Source organism: Gymnogyps californianus, chromosome 10 (genome assembly GCF_018139145.2).
Source record: "Gymnogyps californianus isolate 813 chromosome 10, ASM1813914v2, whole genome shotgun sequence".
Taxonomy (NCBI): domain Eukaryota; kingdom Metazoa; phylum Chordata; class Aves; order Accipitriformes; family Cathartidae; genus Gymnogyps; species Gymnogyps californianus.
In genome coordinates, this window is record NC_059480.1 from 14,844,667 (window position 1) to 14,861,933 (window position 17,267).

General features: G+C 42.7%; 1 protein-coding gene across 13 annotated transcripts in view; it reads right to left on the minus strand.

Annotated features, from left to right (window-relative positions):
* The window catches only part of DLG1 (discs large MAGUK scaffold protein 1), a 168,142-nt gene extending 157,751 nt beyond the window's left edge, over positions 1–10,391 (minus strand). For all 13 annotated transcript variants that reach the window (XM_050902180.1, XM_050902181.1, XM_050902178.1 and 10 more), the window contains exons 1-2: positions 10,330–10,391; positions 9,895–10,026 (exon numbers count right to left, since the gene is read on the minus strand). In XM_050902180.1, the coding sequence (XP_050758137.1) occupies positions 9,895–10,026; positions 10,330–10,348 (151 nt within the window). In that variant the 5' untranslated portion in view covers positions 10,349–10,391. The remainder of the gene's footprint in view (positions 1–9,894; positions 10,027–10,329) is intronic.
* Between the last annotated feature and the right edge of the window lie 6,876 nt (positions 10,392–17,267).

Genomic DNA, 17,267 nt, shown 5'->3' on the forward strand with positions numbered 1-17,267 from the left:
AGACATATAGATGTGGTGCTTAGGGACATGGTTTAGTGGTGGACTTGGCAGTGTTAGGTTAACAGTTGGACTCGATGATCTTAAAAGTCTTTTCCAACCTAAATGATTCTATGATTTTTTAAAAAAATTAAAAGCAGTCCTTTGATGACCACAGTAACCTACTGTTTTTAGGCTTTGCGTTTTTAAACTTTAAGCATCTTGACCATTTGTGGGTTATAGACGGTTTTTCTTAAATAAACGCCAGGAAATTCCACACAAGCTTAACATTGCATGGACTAAAACACTGACACATTACTACAACAGACTGCACTGGACACTGTGCATGTAAAACAGTGAACTGTTGCCCATACACTACACGAAGTTGTAAACTGCTATCACAAAATACACAAAGTTAACAACCACATTTGTATATGCTGTATTAACTGTATCCTCATTTGAGGATTTTCAGTTTTAATGTATTTAACAGCTTTGTGCATAAGCAAGAGTTAATTTAGGAAGTTCATGTTTGTTTTCTGTTTGCTCATTTTTTCTAAACTCTAAATTCATATTTTGCATTCTAAAATGCAAAGGGGAAGGGTCACCTCCCTCAACCTGCTGGTAGTACTTTGTCTAATGCAGCCCAGGACACTATTCGCCACAGTTGCCGCAAGGGCACGTTGCTTGCTCATGTTCAACTTGGTGTCCACCAGGACCCCTAGGCCCTTTTCTGCAAAACTGCTTTCCATCTGGGTGGCACACAGCATATATTGGTACATGGGATTGTTCCTCCCCAGGTGCTGGACTTTGCACTTCTTGTTGAACTCCATGAGGTTCCTGTTAGCCCATTTCTCCAGCCTGTCAAGGTCCCTCCGTACAGCAGCACGACCAGGATTTATGTGCACCAGCTATATAGTTAATTCTGCACTGATATCGATGAGGTATTCCTTTCTGATAGATGTTCAACAAGAGAACAAACCAATTTCAGCCAACGTTAAAGTCAGCAAGTCAGAAAACCACTAGATACATTTGCATCAACATACAGACTTTACTGCACAAAGCATTTCAATACCAGCTTTGTTCAGGAGAACCTTTCAGTGGAACCATGATCCCTCAGGCTTGCAAGCAATCAAGGAGCTTATGAATTCTTTCAGAAAAGAAAGAATTATTTCAGTTTAGTACTTCACTTGAAGATCCATCTACGTGAGCAATTCCTTTGTCATCTCTCATTGGTCCGCCTCTTCTCAGACATTTGCTCACCCAAATACGGCATATGCAAATGCCTGTTTCTTTCAAATATGGGTAACTTCATAAACAAAAAGGTCTGTTAAGAATTTGACTACCTGTATGTTGTCCAGAAAGAGGTGTCATCCCATCACAAATTAAGTACTTCTCTAATTCGGGGCGGGGCGGGTTGGGGGGAAGCGGAGGGGGTAGGAAAGACATCTTTCTTTCTTAGGGCTTCCTGCCAAAGCACTTGAAGCACTGAAAACTTAACTCTCAAAACTACTAGAAAGGAAAACAAAGGTCAACATGTTATCTCAGTTCAGGGCAATATGAGGTGTATGGCATCTGCCAAATTCTTAGCAGCCCTACATAACAAATGTATAGACAAAATGCAAGGAGAGTCACAATCACTGTCAGAATAGGCAAGAGTCTGCCAATGCTACAGACTTTCATTCTTCAGTTGTAAAGCAACTACTGATTCTAAGGAAGTCTCAATCCTGCACACTTACTTCACCTCCTATATCAAGCTAAGAATATCCATTTAACACAAGTAAACCAAGACTTGAAAAGTATATGATTAGTGATCAACAAGAAAATACAAACACAAAGAAGAGCTTCATATCCATTTACAAAGCCAATGACCAAAGTGAACTAAGTATTCGCTTTGTGTATTCATTGGTTGCGTTGTGTCATGGTATGTGTGTCTGGTCAAAAATAAATGTTTGCATTTATACTATGAAAAGTGAAAACCAGCCTCATCACAACCCACGTAAAGCCCCTTTCAGGGTTGGTTGTTTTGGTGGGTTTTTTTTCCTTCTTTAAAAACCTAAACCGACTACTGCTGTGGACAATCAAGACTTCTTAAAAATGAAAGTTGCAAGCTGCAGCGCAACTTTCTCACCACACATGTTCTGTTCTACAAGATCCTTTGCTACAAGCTGCAGCATCCAACTACCCATCCTCAGCCCTTCCACTTGTTTCAGTAACTGTGTCCTACCCTTTAAACCTCCCTTCCGCACACACTTCTTTGCTTAACTCAAATTCCAGTAGATGCTATTTTCCACTTCTAACACAAATGCTCCTTAATTTGCACTCAGCTGAAACAGCCCTCATGTAACCTCGGATCTAGTTGTTTGCTTTTATTCCTCTAGCTGCTTTTTACAGTCAGATATGTTCAACTCCTTGCCAGTCTGACCACTTACGCTTTCCAAACTGTTCATTCATATTTTCCTCTTTGCTTACTAATCACTCCTTCACCATATCTTCATGTTGTCTCCTTCCAATTTTCCTTCAGAAACCCACAGGGTGTTCTCCTTTATGTTTAGAGCTAAGGTAGGAAAAACTTAAAACAAAATTGAAGTTGTCCTCACACAGCCAAAAATTGGCATAACAATTTTCTGCTGTCCAAACACTTTTCGATTTAATACCACCTCATGCGCACTTAGTCATCAACCTAAGCCTAAAAAAAAAAACCCCAAACTAACAATGAACTCCCAGTCATCCACCCTCTCCAAATATCTCAACCCCAGCTGCAAATCAGCAGCCAGTATAACAATGTATTTTTTTTTCTTAAAAGGATGTATTTACTACTGTCTTTAGTGGTAACAAAAAACCTGTCAGGGACAAAGGAAGCGTTACTATTAAGTCTTATTTGTAGGATGTCCCCTAAATAGCATCAGTACAGGACTGAGGAGGTTTCTCTCCAGACAAATGCGTTCCAAAAAACCAAACTATTTTTGGGATGAGTTCACTCAACACTCCAAGTTGAGCTTTCATACAGGTGCATAGCTCTGCTTAGAGGAGACAGCACAAGCATTGGTTTCTTCTAGCAACAGTAAGCTCATAGACTCCAAGGTAATTATCTGACATTGATGGCAACACAAGGATGGGTGGCACCACATACTAGCATCTCCACCAGCAGTAACACTTGTACATTTCCTGCAGCCAAATTCTAACACAAATTTCTGAAAACAGGACTTAAATTTGCAATGCTTTCACAATTCTTCCACAAGTTTTCCTTATTGCACCACTGTCCTAGGCTGACCTTTTAATTTCAAGCCAAAATAACTCAGCTTTTTTGAGGACATGGCTGGGAAGATATTTGCACATGACAAGATTCCTGTAAAAGCTTTACCAAAGAGCTCTAGAGTCTCCCCTAATTTGGAGAAGGAACATGAAGCTAAGGAGGTTATTGTAGTGTCAGCCCTACCCCTTCTGCAGTCTCTTAACATTCTTGTAAATTTGGCCTAGTTATAATTCAGGAAGCCATCTGTGCAAGGAGACTCCTAGTCAGCTGCTAGAGTTCAGTTTCTTTGAAGATTCATTCCACCTGCACCAAAACAAGCACCAGCCCTCAAAAATACAGGCAACCAGATGCATAGGAGGCACGTGGCATTCCAGCTGCAGAGCTGAACAAGACATTTTGCCCTTGCTGCTGGGATCACCATGGAAGCAGGGCTAAGATTAAGACCAAATAGCCTCTCTCGTGCTTTCCCCCTTCCTCTACACTGTACCCAAGCACTGAAGCAAGCGTTGAGGGAGATTAGGAGCAAAGCCAGGTACACAGGAGCATGGGAGGAGATAGCCATCAGAACTAGGGAAAACAGGTGGAAGAACACAGGAAATAAAGTGAAGCAAGAACAGGACAGAAGATAAACTTTCCCAGAACCTGGAAACTATACCAATTATTCCCAACTTCAACTTTCTTTTCAGCCCCTGGATGAACAGCAGATTTATTGACAAAGTTTTCTTGTCAATAGCCCCTTTTAATAGTAACCCTGTAAAGAGAATACTGTAATAGATAAATTCTACAGTGCAGCTATTCAACATTGAATACACAGTCAGTATAATGAGCACAAGGATAATCTTTTGCCACAATACTATTTATCTGCATACCAGTAGCTACTCAACTTACACTAGTCTTATTTGCTATTTTAGGCTACCAAAAGCAGCACCCAATCCCAAAAATTCAATACATTGGACTGACACACACACGTAATACAGCACAGAAAACACTTTAAAAAAGCAAGCACACAACAACCCCAAAACTTTCTATGCTATCCAACTGCATTACATACATACAAAACAATAAGCAGTTCTTTAAAAAGGAGGAGCAAGGAGACTGTTTCACTCATTATTAGGTTCCTTGAAGAAGAAGATGTGAAGTTCTTCCAAAAACTGGGACATTCTAAAGCAACAACAAACTACATGGCAGAAGCATACTAACAATGACCGAGTTAACACTCCAGTCGTCTAGACACCAACTAAAATGTTTTATCCTCCCTCCATCTGGATAAAGAAAAATACATGAAAATAATCAAGTACTTAACTACCTTTGAAAACACAACCCTAGGTCAAATCTCTCTGAAACTGACCAACTTTTGCGTAAGTTTCGGAAGGAAGCCATAGTAAGCGTAATCATAGTGTATCTTTAGGAAACTTGTCCAAAAAGCAGACAAACACGTCAAAGTTGCAAGAATTCTATTCCATGGATGTTTCAGGCTCAAATATGAGCAAAGATGTTGCATTACTGAAGTTGCAATCTAGGCAAAAAGTCACAAAAATGCAGCAAGATTTCAATGGGAAAATACCCTATTTAGCATCTACAACAATTTCAGTAGTATCCAGTGTAACAGAAGATCCAATTCTCTCTAAACTTTCCTCTAATAAAAAAAACCAAAAAAACCCAAACAGTATTCACTGACTATCTAACCAGATCCTCGACTTACTGTCAAGAATTTTTGGATTCTTAACGTAAATATTATTCAACTGAGTCTGAAAGAACTTGTACTAGGGCCTCAGTAACATTTAGAAAAAAATGGGAAGCAGTTCACAAAGTAGCCTTCCTCAAGTTAACTGAAGAGTAGTCTTACACAATGATACATAACCCACAACTAAAATTCTCTATGAGGCCTGAGCTGATTTGAAGTTAGCTGTGTCATCATGCCATATGCTCTATTAACTAACTATAGCACTGAAATAAAAGCTGATATTGAAATTTCCCCAAGAGCAAGTACTTTTGGTTTCAGTTATAAAGAAGAGCTTCTGCTTTAACTTTTAACTCTGTTTGACTTCAATTTAGCCAGCAAGTACAGAAAATATTTCCACGCTAGCTAATTGAGAGGGAGCTAGAAGAGCAAGAATGTCTACAGAGATGCCACACACAGCTCAGAGAACTGGAGCCACATGCCATCTAGCAGGAATGTCATCAGTCCACTCCAAAGGGCACCAACTTTGAGGAGTGCTGACCCAATCCAGTCTACTTCAGTCTAAAACCTGGGGTTGTTTTTGTACTTCAGTTCAGAAAGCCAGTGTGGACAGAGCTGAGAAAGCTGCAAAGTATGTTTTATATTCCTAGAAGTTTCATCCCTGGTCAGACTGCTGATAAACCTGAATAAAGAGTTTACCTTAATGCAACCATCAATTTTACAAAAAGTTCAGAGACAGGACTTCTTTTTCTGGTGTGTAAAAACACATTAACAGCATTTTTAATATATTCTGTCCAATTCATAAAGCTCATGAATCCAAACTATGGTTAAAAAACCTTAACGATTACCAGGGGGCAGCTGTTCTTTGGTTCAGTAAGGATTACTGAAACCACTACATTTTTTTCTTCAAAATTTCCCACACTGGGTATTTAGTGTTAGGAATAGCCAGTGCATAAGTACAATTGTCAAGGCCGATCTTCATGCAAAAGAACTCCAAGTGAAATAAATTAGACTGCTTACCCATATGAAATTCCACACATTTAACCTCCCCTAGTCAAATTTGCCATTTTATACCAAAAAGCCTTTATATGCGTAGCTATAAAATAATATATTAAAAAAAAAAAAAAAAAACACTTAAGACAGACAAGGCAAGAGAGAAGGCAAAAAAGGCAGCACAGCCAACTCCATTGCCAGGGTATGTAGTGACTCTTTTAGAATTCCCTTTTTCTGACACCTGTGCAAATGGAGTTAGTTATTGTCAGGAAAAGGAATATTTTTAAAGTAGTAAAATTACCTCATGTTTCTAGCTATAACTAGTAATATTTTCAATTTTAGAAGACTACTTTAATACGGTCGACTGCAGCATGCAAGCCATTAAAAACAGACTTTAATCACACAAAAAGATTCTGTGTATAAACAGAAGTCTGCTTCACACATTTTTCCCTCAGAAGTGTTGGACTTACGCATGCAAGTGTTCCTCCTCTTATATTTTCAAAAAGACAAATACATCATATATCCATACCTTTACACGAACTTGTACCTTCTCAAGAAGGTAAAAGAGTGCCTAAATTAGAAGGAGAACTTATCTGCAGAATTATTACCTCAATATTTGAAGATAAATATCAAATTCTTTACCAAAGTGAAATTAAGTCTATCCCATGCTTCCGCATGCGGATATCTTACTTTGGTCTCCTAATGAACTGACTCACCTTACCAATTATCAGAACATCAGTAACAAGCTATTTTAACTACAACCAAGAAATCATAAGCTAGAAAAGATACCACACAATTCTGAGACTGTACAATAGGAAATTTACTTAAAACTGACACTATTCTCAAGCTGATTTTAATAACAGGCCTTTGGTATTCATTTAATTGAAGTGCTAGACATCATTACACTTGGCTGGTTGAAGCAACGGTAATGGGAAATACCACATTACAGAAGACATAGAAAATAAAAAATGGGCTTTTTCACAGACTGTTTTAAGGAGGTCATATTTAGTTACCAATTTTATTACTCATTTGAAGTTCTTCCAGTTATTTCACTTAAAATATAACACTGTTGCAATGTCAATTTTGTAACACTGGCTGTTCACACCGACTAGTTACTCCTCTAATTCAGATCATTTAAAGCCATAATTATATATTTAAGAACCAGGTCAAGTTTGTAAGATTGGGGAACTAAAATTTTATTGATAGAATTAAAAAGAGAAGACAACATAAAAAAAGGCTAAAATGAGAAAATAATACCATTTATTCTTCAGCATCCAAATGGAAATTCAGAAAAAAAATTAACATTTAATTCCTTCATGTGTATCTACATATATGAAATATTGATAAAATCTGTCATTTTCAGGAATATTTAATTTCCCCCATTACAAACCCAAAGATATATTTCTGTGCATAAAGTAATGTCTATTTATTGCTTGAAAGAACAGCATTTGATTGCCAAGTTAAAAGTTATACTAAAAAATATACATGAAATTGACAGCAGATCCTGACTGCAGCCTTCACATTCTCCTGTACCATGGACAGGCAGGTCTTGGATATAGTGCAGTAACTTGGCAGAAAAAGCAGAAAATAAAGGAAGTTCTTTTTCTTTTTTAGTATTATTTTATAAAAAAACCAGAAACTAAAAGTAGCACGCTTTCTGGAAGAAGTATCTATAGGAGAAATAACTTGGTAATTGAGCTTGAAACTTTCTGTCAGAACAGCATTGGCTATTTTAGTTGGGAACACATCACAACTTCTCTAAAATGCACACTTAAAAATCAGCCATGAAGTAACGTGAAATGCAGTATTCCAGGTAAGCCTAACCTGCAGCACAACTGCATATTTCATCCAGCCTGCTCCTAGATCTTCATGGAAAGAGGACATGCAGGAGCAGGTTCACGGTCTTCCCAGTAACTGCAGCCATCCTCCCCAGGGAGCCCCCCACTCTTTACCCCCGTCATGCAGCAGTCACACCATAAAAAGATGTTTCCAGGAAAACAACAGCCAGGAGCAGCCTGCCACGAACAAGAACTCCCCCAACGTATTTCCATGGAAAGGAGCAGGTTAGAGGAGAAAGACTCAAGTTGACAGCATAAATTGCTTGGAAAGTACTAGCCTTCTGTGTTATCACCTTTCAGACAAACAGTTTGGGAACATAGGCATACACTCTGTAACAAGCAATCATACAGTGAACCAGTAAATGCAAAGTTAATGCAACATACCCAAGAAGCATGACACCTATTGTGCACGCACAGATGAATTGAACTCAACAAGAACTAGGGTCCTATGGTTGCAACATACAACTTCTTACAAGACCAGAAAACAGGCCATGTAGCCCATGCAGACAACAACACATTCCTGTTCTCTGCTCTTCCAGAAAGAAGCCAGCAGACATGAGATTGCCTGCTGTTTCAAGTTCACTACTACTAGGTGTAGAGTTATTAAAACAATGAAGATCCATATGTGGATATAAGAAGAAACTATGTCTTGCAGGTTAGACTATCAAAGGCTAATAGATTAGTATCTTATTCAATGAAGGGGAGGAAATGGAGTACTGCATGGATCTTCAAGACAGTTTAAAAAAAACCACACACATACACACACCCAGAACAAGAAAAATGGTAGTCAACATTGAAATTTGCTAGGTGAAAGTAAAAAGCACAACTGCAGTACATTAAACTTCTGATACAAGACTTCAACATTCTGATTCACCAATGAGTGAATCCTGTCCATACACGTCCCACAAAGATTATGTCTAGCTTTTCATCATGGAGTTGGTTAGTGTCAACTGAGTATTGAAGAGAAATGCACAGAGTTCCTGTAAGTAAAAGATTTCTGTAACCGACCTATTTTCACAACTACCTTTCATGAACTTACATGATAAAAAAAACACATGCAAGATTACTATCTTCTGAAAACCTACCTAAGAAGATGAAATAAATGCTCCAGAAGAAAACATTCCACATGCAGCAATGCATGTTTATGTTTTGCCTGTCCCTGTGTTTCCACCACAACATAGATTCAAAGAAGCTGCGGTACTACGAGATAAGATGTACACCTGTGTGACACTAACCATGCAGTAAGCCCAATTTAGCTACAGTGTTTCTTATTAGTTCAATTCAGATGCAGCTTACTTTGTTAAAAGACAAGGATGTAGAACTTTACAAATTTTACTCTTGAAGGTAAACTAACAAAACGCTTTCATTCATTAGCTGTCACAAGAGTGACAATCAAAGAGAAACCACATTTCACTGCTTCCCTGCAGAAGTTTCCAAATAAAGTCAGGATTCTGCAAGTTGTATTTATGCTCAATTTTTTTTTCCAAACAGACATGCAGGAAATTCAAAATTACATGTAAGTAGTTCAACAAGACTTATGGGAACGTTTTAAGTGAAGGACTACAGACACTCTAAACTAAGAATTAGTAGTGTTTTCACTAGACTTTAATATGCAACAAAGGAGAAAAGATCACTGCAGTATTTCCTGAAGCATTAGAGGTTTCTTCTCATTTACTTTAAGTTAACTTTGCACTTCAGATATACACCTTGTGATATTTTTAGAGATTCTTCAGCAGGAACATTTGCCTGAATCCTACCTTAGATTAAAACCATTTGAACTCATTCATTAACCTGTTACATACGGACTCACCAAAAAAAAAAAAAAAAATAGTCCTTAGAAATTGTTCAGGTAAATACAGATATATGGAAAACCAGTTTAAAGTAATCTACAATACCATGTCACAGAAGAAAAAATAGCACCACAGTTTTAAGCAGTTTGGGCCAGTCAAAAGCCTCGAATAAAGTAAGCATACAAAACAAGTGAACTGTTGATCTGTAACAGCACGTGTTACTACGCAAAACAAAAACACAGCGACAAAAAGCACATGGTTTCTAACACAAGGGCAAAAGACGTTTTCTTCTTAACACTGCAAGCGACAGCATAAGCAAGAACCAACTGGCTTGAGCACAAACTGAAAGAAGTCAGCCTTTACCTATCAAAGCCTGGAAAAGGTTACTTTGGAAGATGCTGATGACACGCTCTATGGAGTTTCGCAGCTGCCGGTCCTCCGCCTGGCTCAGCTTGGAGCGGTATTCCTCCAGGAGGCGCAGGGCTCGCTGGGTATCTGCAAGTGGAGACCAGGCACACCGGTGACCCCGGCGCACCAGGTAGGAGGACCGGGGATGCACACGCCGGGGACGCAACAAGCCCCCGCGGTCGGGACCGCCCCAGCCCGGCAGCTTCTTTGTTCGCAGCCGGGAGAGCGCGGGCGGGACCGTGCCCCTCGGCGGGCTCGCACCGCCCGCAGCCCGAGGACCGGCGGCTCCCGGCAGCCGCCCCTCCTCGCCCGTCCCGCCGCCGCCCGCCGCGGCAGCTGTCAGGCAGCGACTCCGGCAGCTGCCGGGGCCCCTCGGCGTGCGGCGCTCACCTTGCTTCCTGACGGGCATGGCGCTCCGGGGCCGCGGCGCTCCCTCGGCGGCCGGGGCTCCGCCTCGCAAACTTTGAGCCCGACGCGGGGCGGCGCGGCGGGGGTGGCGGCGCGGCTCCCCCTGCCGGCCGGGCGCGGGGGGGGGGGGGGGGGGCGCGGCGGCCGCCCCGCCGGACCGACCCACCGACCGACCCGCACACCCGCCCGGCGAGCAAGCGGCTCCGCTCGGGGCTCCCGCCGGCGCCCACCGCGGCACACTCCGCGAGAGACGGGACACGCCGGGCCGGAGGGCACGGCGCGGTGCAGCGCAGCGGGCCGGGCCGGGCCGGGCGGGAGCAGGGCAGGGCAGGGGCGCTCGCGCCGCCCGCCGCCTCCCGCTCGTACTGCTCGGAAATTCCAAACTTTCCAGCCAAAATGGCGGCCTGGAGGCTGTGGGGAGCGCGCCCCCCCTCCGCCACGTGACCGGGCCCGGCGGCCGCCCAATCAGGGCTCGGCTCGGCTCGGGGCCGGTACCTAGGCGGCGGGGCGGAGGGAGGGGGGGGGGAGGCAAGGTGAGCGCTCGCCGCCCGCCTTAAAGGGGCCGGCGCGCAGCGGCCTGGCCCCGCCCAGTCCCCGAGACCTGCCCCGCCCCGCCCCTCCGGGCGCCCGAAAGCTGCCGCTGTGGGCCGGCGGGGCCCGGGGCGGCGCCGCTGGAGCGCGGCGCCCGCCGCGAGAAGGTGAGGCTGGGTCCGCTGCACGGCGCCGAGGCCGCCCCGCTCCGCCCAGCCCCTCAGCGTCCGGCGGCGGCGTGCGCCCTCCCTCCCTTCCTCCCGCCGGCCGAGGTGGCGCCGCCTTACCGGCGGGAACGGGACCGGGGCGGTCCCCGCGACGAAACCTGCCCTCGAGCGTCCCCGGCGCTGATCGCCACCGCCCCGCTGCGGGCGTGAGGCGCTCCCCGGTGCGGCGGGGCCGCTCTCCCGGGCGCACCGCTGGTGAGGGCCGGCGTGTGCTCTGGGAGGGCGGCACAGCCACAGGTGTGCCGCCGAAGTTACTTGGCAGTATCGGTTATCCGCCTTTAACTGCCGTTGACCAAATGTGCGTGCAGCTGGCAGGAGTTAGTGGGCAAAAATGGACAAATAACTGTGTTGGCACTGATACTGCAAGCGTCCGAGGTATGGATCAGCTCCTGTTGTGCTGCCTACTGCAAAAATACACAGCTAGAGATGTTCCTTGCTCCAGGAAGCTGACAGCCTAATTGCATGACAAGAGGCCATGGGACAGGCAGGGGAACACAGACACCTTACCGGCCTACACAATAAGCAACGCACGGAGCACTGGCATCCACCTGTTGCTGGCTTTTCTCTTCAGTCATCCTGGCGAAGAACAGCATGAGAAGGAGAAGGGCTTATTTGAAGGAGGACGAAGAAATAGCTTTGCTGCGGTTAACAGAAGACATAAGGTTAACATAAGGACATCATGGGAGACAGCATGAAGAGCCTTGCTTATTTGAAAATTTAAGAAATGGGCTGTACAGGCTGACATCATGGGCCAATCAGAATCATGAAAGCTACTTTCTGAAAGCTGGCATGGAAATGGCAATGAGGTGCCTTCAAAGGCAATACAAACACCTTGCTTTTTTGCATGACAGCAAAGAGGAGACAGAGCATAGAAATGGGTAACTTGGATAGAAACGTGCATGAGGTAAATGATCTTTGCAGCATATTCTAGATGCCCATTAAAGGGAAAATGTATATTAAAACTGGTGAATTTAGGGGTAACTAACTCAAATGCTTGTAGTGAGGGGGAATGTCACTTATTTCTCAATCAGATGGACGATCAACCAGAACCTTGGATCTGAAACACTTCAAACCCTGTATGTATGTGCATATGAGAGGCAGAGAGAGATTTGAAAGTTCAAAGCAAATCCTGCTGATGTGATTTTTTTGATCCAAGTTTGCATCTCTATTTACACTTTTTTGATTTAGACACAACTGAAAATGTACAAGAGCTTACCCCAGGTACCTAAAAAGAATCTCCTGGGCAACTCTTGCAAATTTGAAGTCTAAAAATCAGGACTAGATTTGGCCATGGCAAAGTCCTAATCTTAAAGAAAACTTACACTGCAACAAATTTAACCCAGATCTAGAAAAGGCCTCTCTTGTCTCTCTCCCCCCCCCCCCCCCCCCCCCCCCCCCCCCCCCCCCCCAATATTCCCATGTTTTATACTTAGATTTGCACCAGGAGTTTCTCCTCCTCCCACAGCTATGTACTGTGAAATTGTTCACATACCTCATTGAAGAAAACAGAATATACGTTTAGTGCTAAATGACACACATTTCCCATTTTCCTCCTTTGTAATTGTATTTTCATACTTTCAGAGTTTTGGCACTAACTGGTACCAGTTCATACATTTTGAAATGAAAGCATGCTAAGAAGCTACATTGGCAGAAGCCTCCATCATCTGGCCTCGTCAGTTTTCACTGTTTACAACAGAAATAAATACACTCTAAAGGGGCCATAGTCCTCTTGATGTCAGAGGAATATATACACAGAAGGAGAGGAAGAACAGCCTAAATTTAGCTAGCAGAAAGGAGACATCTGCAGCAGTTAGGTTGGTTTTGCTGACTGACAAAAATGTATTATTACAAAGCAAAAAAAGAAAATTTTTTGCAATTAAAGGAACCACCATAAAGAAACTGCGTTTTCATAAACAGGATTTGATGTTTCCAAGGCTTTTTTATTTTAAATAAGAGATAATCCCGTTACATACGGTCATTGTGCTGGGGATAGAGAAATAATCCCATATATAACACCCTGAGACAGCATTTCTTACTTGTTAACTAATGCTCCAGGAAAAAAAAAGCAAACTTCAAAGAAGGGGTCAGGATGACGGATCAGCAAGCCAGGAAGCAATTAGGTGAGCCTTATTGTACCTCAGAGAGCGGTGTTGGTTCCCGGCACTTCTGTTTCAGTTCTAGGAGTCTATCTGTTGATTGAAAGTGGTTGAACCAGAAAGCACAGTATTAAACTTCAGTATATAAAGTGGTTTTGAAATTCCAGCACATATAGAAAATATCCCATGAATGGAAAACGGCATTTTTACTAGCACATTGCAGTAACAGTCAGTGTTGCAAAACTGTCCTGTATTACACATCGTCTTTTTCAGGCTCCAGTTTTCAGGAAATTGTGTAGTTCCCTTGGAGGAGGGGAAAACTGGGTATGAACCAGAGCATCGTCTATGCCATGGCTTAAGCAATATCATTTAAATCAAACTGTTATAGGCAGCATACAGAAAGGCTTGTACTTAAATCGTGACTGGTGTGATCAGCATACAATTCAGCATTATGCTGTGCTCAACACGTCCTGGCGGTGCTCCAGAATGACCCTTGGCATAGGACCTCCAAAACAATTATATGAAGAAGCAGCCTGTCGCTGTTGTAGCCCTCTTGGCCCCAGAAGCGGCTGAGGATCTGACCGATGGCCCCCTCTCCCTGCCTTCAGATCTCACTGTTAAAATCCCTTCTTTTGCGACCACTGCCAGCAGCCTGCGTGGGATGCTCTGTCTGGGACCGTACCTCTGCCAGGGGCAGGCAGCTTGCTACAATGCATGTATTGCTCTGCCTGTTGAAGGACATGGTACTTAGGGGGGATGTGCGATATGTGAGCAGGCAGCATTTGGCAGCAAGGAGGCCAGCACAGCTCAAGCGTGTTGCCCGGATATGGAGAAACTTCCGTAACAGCCGCCTGATCCTAGCCCATGCCATTTGTGCACACGGGGAAAAGCAGGCCCTGTGCAAGAGGCTAATAAACCCAGTTTACAAACCCATAGTGAAACAGAGACAACGCTTTCCCATTTTGAGAAACTGCTTGTTTGCAGCTGCCTGCTCTGAAAATGATCACAATAGTGAGCCCTGCCAGGGACTTGTACCTCATCGTACACCAGCTCCTACCCCCTCAAGGCAGGCCAGCTGCCAGCTGCCACTTTGAAAATGGCTCTTTCTGTGTTAGAAGCGTCACCTCTACAGCTGGCACCTCACCACAGGGAACAGGAATCCTGTCAGGCTGCTTATGTCTTGCAGCAGTGACACTTTGGCCACAGGCAGGGCAACATGACGTGGAGGGGTCTGACTTCATGCCAGCTACCTGGTGGACCCCTTAAGTCCCACTGGAACAAGTTGGCAACCACATGGACTGCTCAACATGGCAATATAAGTGTTGCAGCTAGCGCCTCACACAGTAACTGGAGAGGTATGATGAACTCAGAACAGGAGACTTCAAGAAACATTCACTAGACCCACACATAACACACCAATTAACACAGCAACAACCATTTGAAAACCAAGACAAAAAGGACGGCAGACATCACCACATTGCAAGAGTTTACAGTTATCAGTATGGCCAAGAAAATACAATAGTCACAAGCTCAGACAAACGCCGTTACAGCAGATGGTGGGGTAGACTAACTCAATAAATACTGGTACATGTAGTCATATTCATTTCAAGTTGGACACTAGTGTATGAGGTGGCATATTGCTAGAATCGATAATATTAACTTTAGTAAAAAGAATTGCAGCCTGGTGAAGAGTAATGAGTAAAACTCAAGAGTTTTTTATATTGGGCTTACTAATAAAAGAAAACACAAAACCAAGAAAATTGATCCTTTCTAGCTTATGTTTGTCATCTGTTTAATGCCCAAAGTCACCATATAGTATACAGAGCAGATGATTTCCCTTTTTCATACAGAACTGGGAATTGTTACTCATAAAAGGATCTCTGGCAGCTGCAGAAAAGCTTTCACTTCACTTCTCTTCCCCTGCAAACTCAGTGCAACACTTCACAGCTAACTTGGGAAGCAATAAAACTGATGAAGCCTAATTTCCCCTGGCTAATAAGGAATGAAGCCTGAGTGAAGTTAGCTTGTTCATTATGCCTCCACTCATCTGGGTTCTCTGATGTCTGATAAGCTTGCATCATGGGCCACAGCCTCACATTCCAGGAGCTGTCTTTTCAGGAGGGTGCCTTTTCTTTATCGTCTGTAATTTTGTGGGTTATAAGAGATGCAAACAACTTATTAGAAGCATTCTGCTTGAATGAAAGCATGGCATGGTAGCATATGTCTTTTTTCTGCAAGAGCTACTACATATAGCTAATTTTCATGAGGCTACTAAAGATTAAAGCTACTCTTCTCATTATATTGTGCAGTTACTGTGTCACACAACCCAATGAGTCGTGTGCCTGTCACATATACTGTTACCAGTCAAAATACCAGCTCACTCTTTTCTATTGTCTTCATTCTTGTGGGTAAAATAACTTGCTGCCTATCACACACAGAAGGATCCAATCTTATTCAAGTTGTTAAAACCAAAGTTTTATTAAAAATCACAGTTTAGCTTATTTAATTAAGCCTACTCAATAGAATTCTTATGGGATCATCTTACACATCTCTGATTTTAATCTTTCTTACACAGAGAAGACAGCTTCCCCAGTAATACAAGCTTCATACTTTTAATTTGTGAACTGTATATCCAGTGTTTGTCCTTAGAACTGAAACTTGTCTTAGGTTAATTCGATCTTGATCAGAATACAACGATGCCTTTATTCTGAGGGTTAGAGAGTCCAGCTGAGTATTACTAGTAGATGAACATGTTCCTGTTTACAGGGAGAGTAAGAAAGAACTGGTCTTTTTTTTTAATCTAAAAAAAAAAAATTATCTTTTTTTTTCCGTATCATGCAGTTTGTGTGCTCTTAAGTTGTTTGAGCTCTTGTTCAATTAGGAATTGTATGCCATGTGTGTAAAGTCATCTCATCTTTCTTTTGCTCTTGTAATAAGGTGTATCTATTCAGTTTGGGACAGTTCACAATCCTACAAAGGAGTGAGTTTTGTTATTGCAGCAACCTCAGGAACTAGAGCATTATGGGAAATGATATATGACTTCTTTTTCATTATTTAGAATGTTTTATTTAAATGTATTTACCTAATGTATAGAATAGTGTAATTGGAATTTCTATAAACAATTAAAGATCAGTGACTGGCTGCTAACGCTCCAGCGCCTTCTGGAAGGCTGCAAAACATCAAAAACAAAAGCATAGAAAACAATATTAATTATAACCATTAACAATTACTGCCAATGTGACATGCATGAACCTAGATCATCTTCCTCCACACTTTCTATAATCAGGGCTGTGTTATATAATATCAGCTTAACAGCTTCTTAGTTGACTTCCTGATGTAAAGATAAACATCATTATATAACCTGCCTATTTTAACCTTCCCAGACAAATTAAGCAGAGAGGTTGGTGTATTGTATGGAATGAGTTTGTCTGTGTGAAATCCCGACCCAAGAAGTAAACCCTCAAAGAGTGGGTTAGATGCTCTTCAACAGTGTTTTCCTGTGAGGAGTGCAGCGATTGCTTTGGGTTTTGCCTAATCAAATGCTAACAGGTGTGTTTAGAAAGTTAATTTGGGAATTTTTCTATGATCAAGTGTTACCCAATTAAAACAAAATCTATTCAAAATAAATTTAACTCTTTATGCCATATGAACATATAACAAATCCCCCCAAAATAGCAAGGTTATCTAATTCAGGCAAAACACAAGAAAGTGCTATTAAGCCTCACTCTGGGATTCAGACACAGGCTATGCGAAGTAGCACCTTCTCCCAGAAAGCGCAGAAGCCGCTTTCACTCTAGTGCTTTTTCCTTATTTCTGTGGCACAGTCCGCACCATGCCTTGAATTGGAGCCGCTAGCCATGGCTCTGTTTACTCTGTGCTAATTTTTAGGCAGCGGCTCTCTGGAGGAGCTACCTCAGCCAGAGTCCTTGCACTGTCCTAGTGTCAGCTCAGGCATCTATACAAGCCTAACCACCCCTGGAGTACGGAAAGTGGTGTGCCTGAGCCACGTGATCCAGTAGCACACAGCAAAATGACATCACAGCATATCACATCAAGATACCTTTGT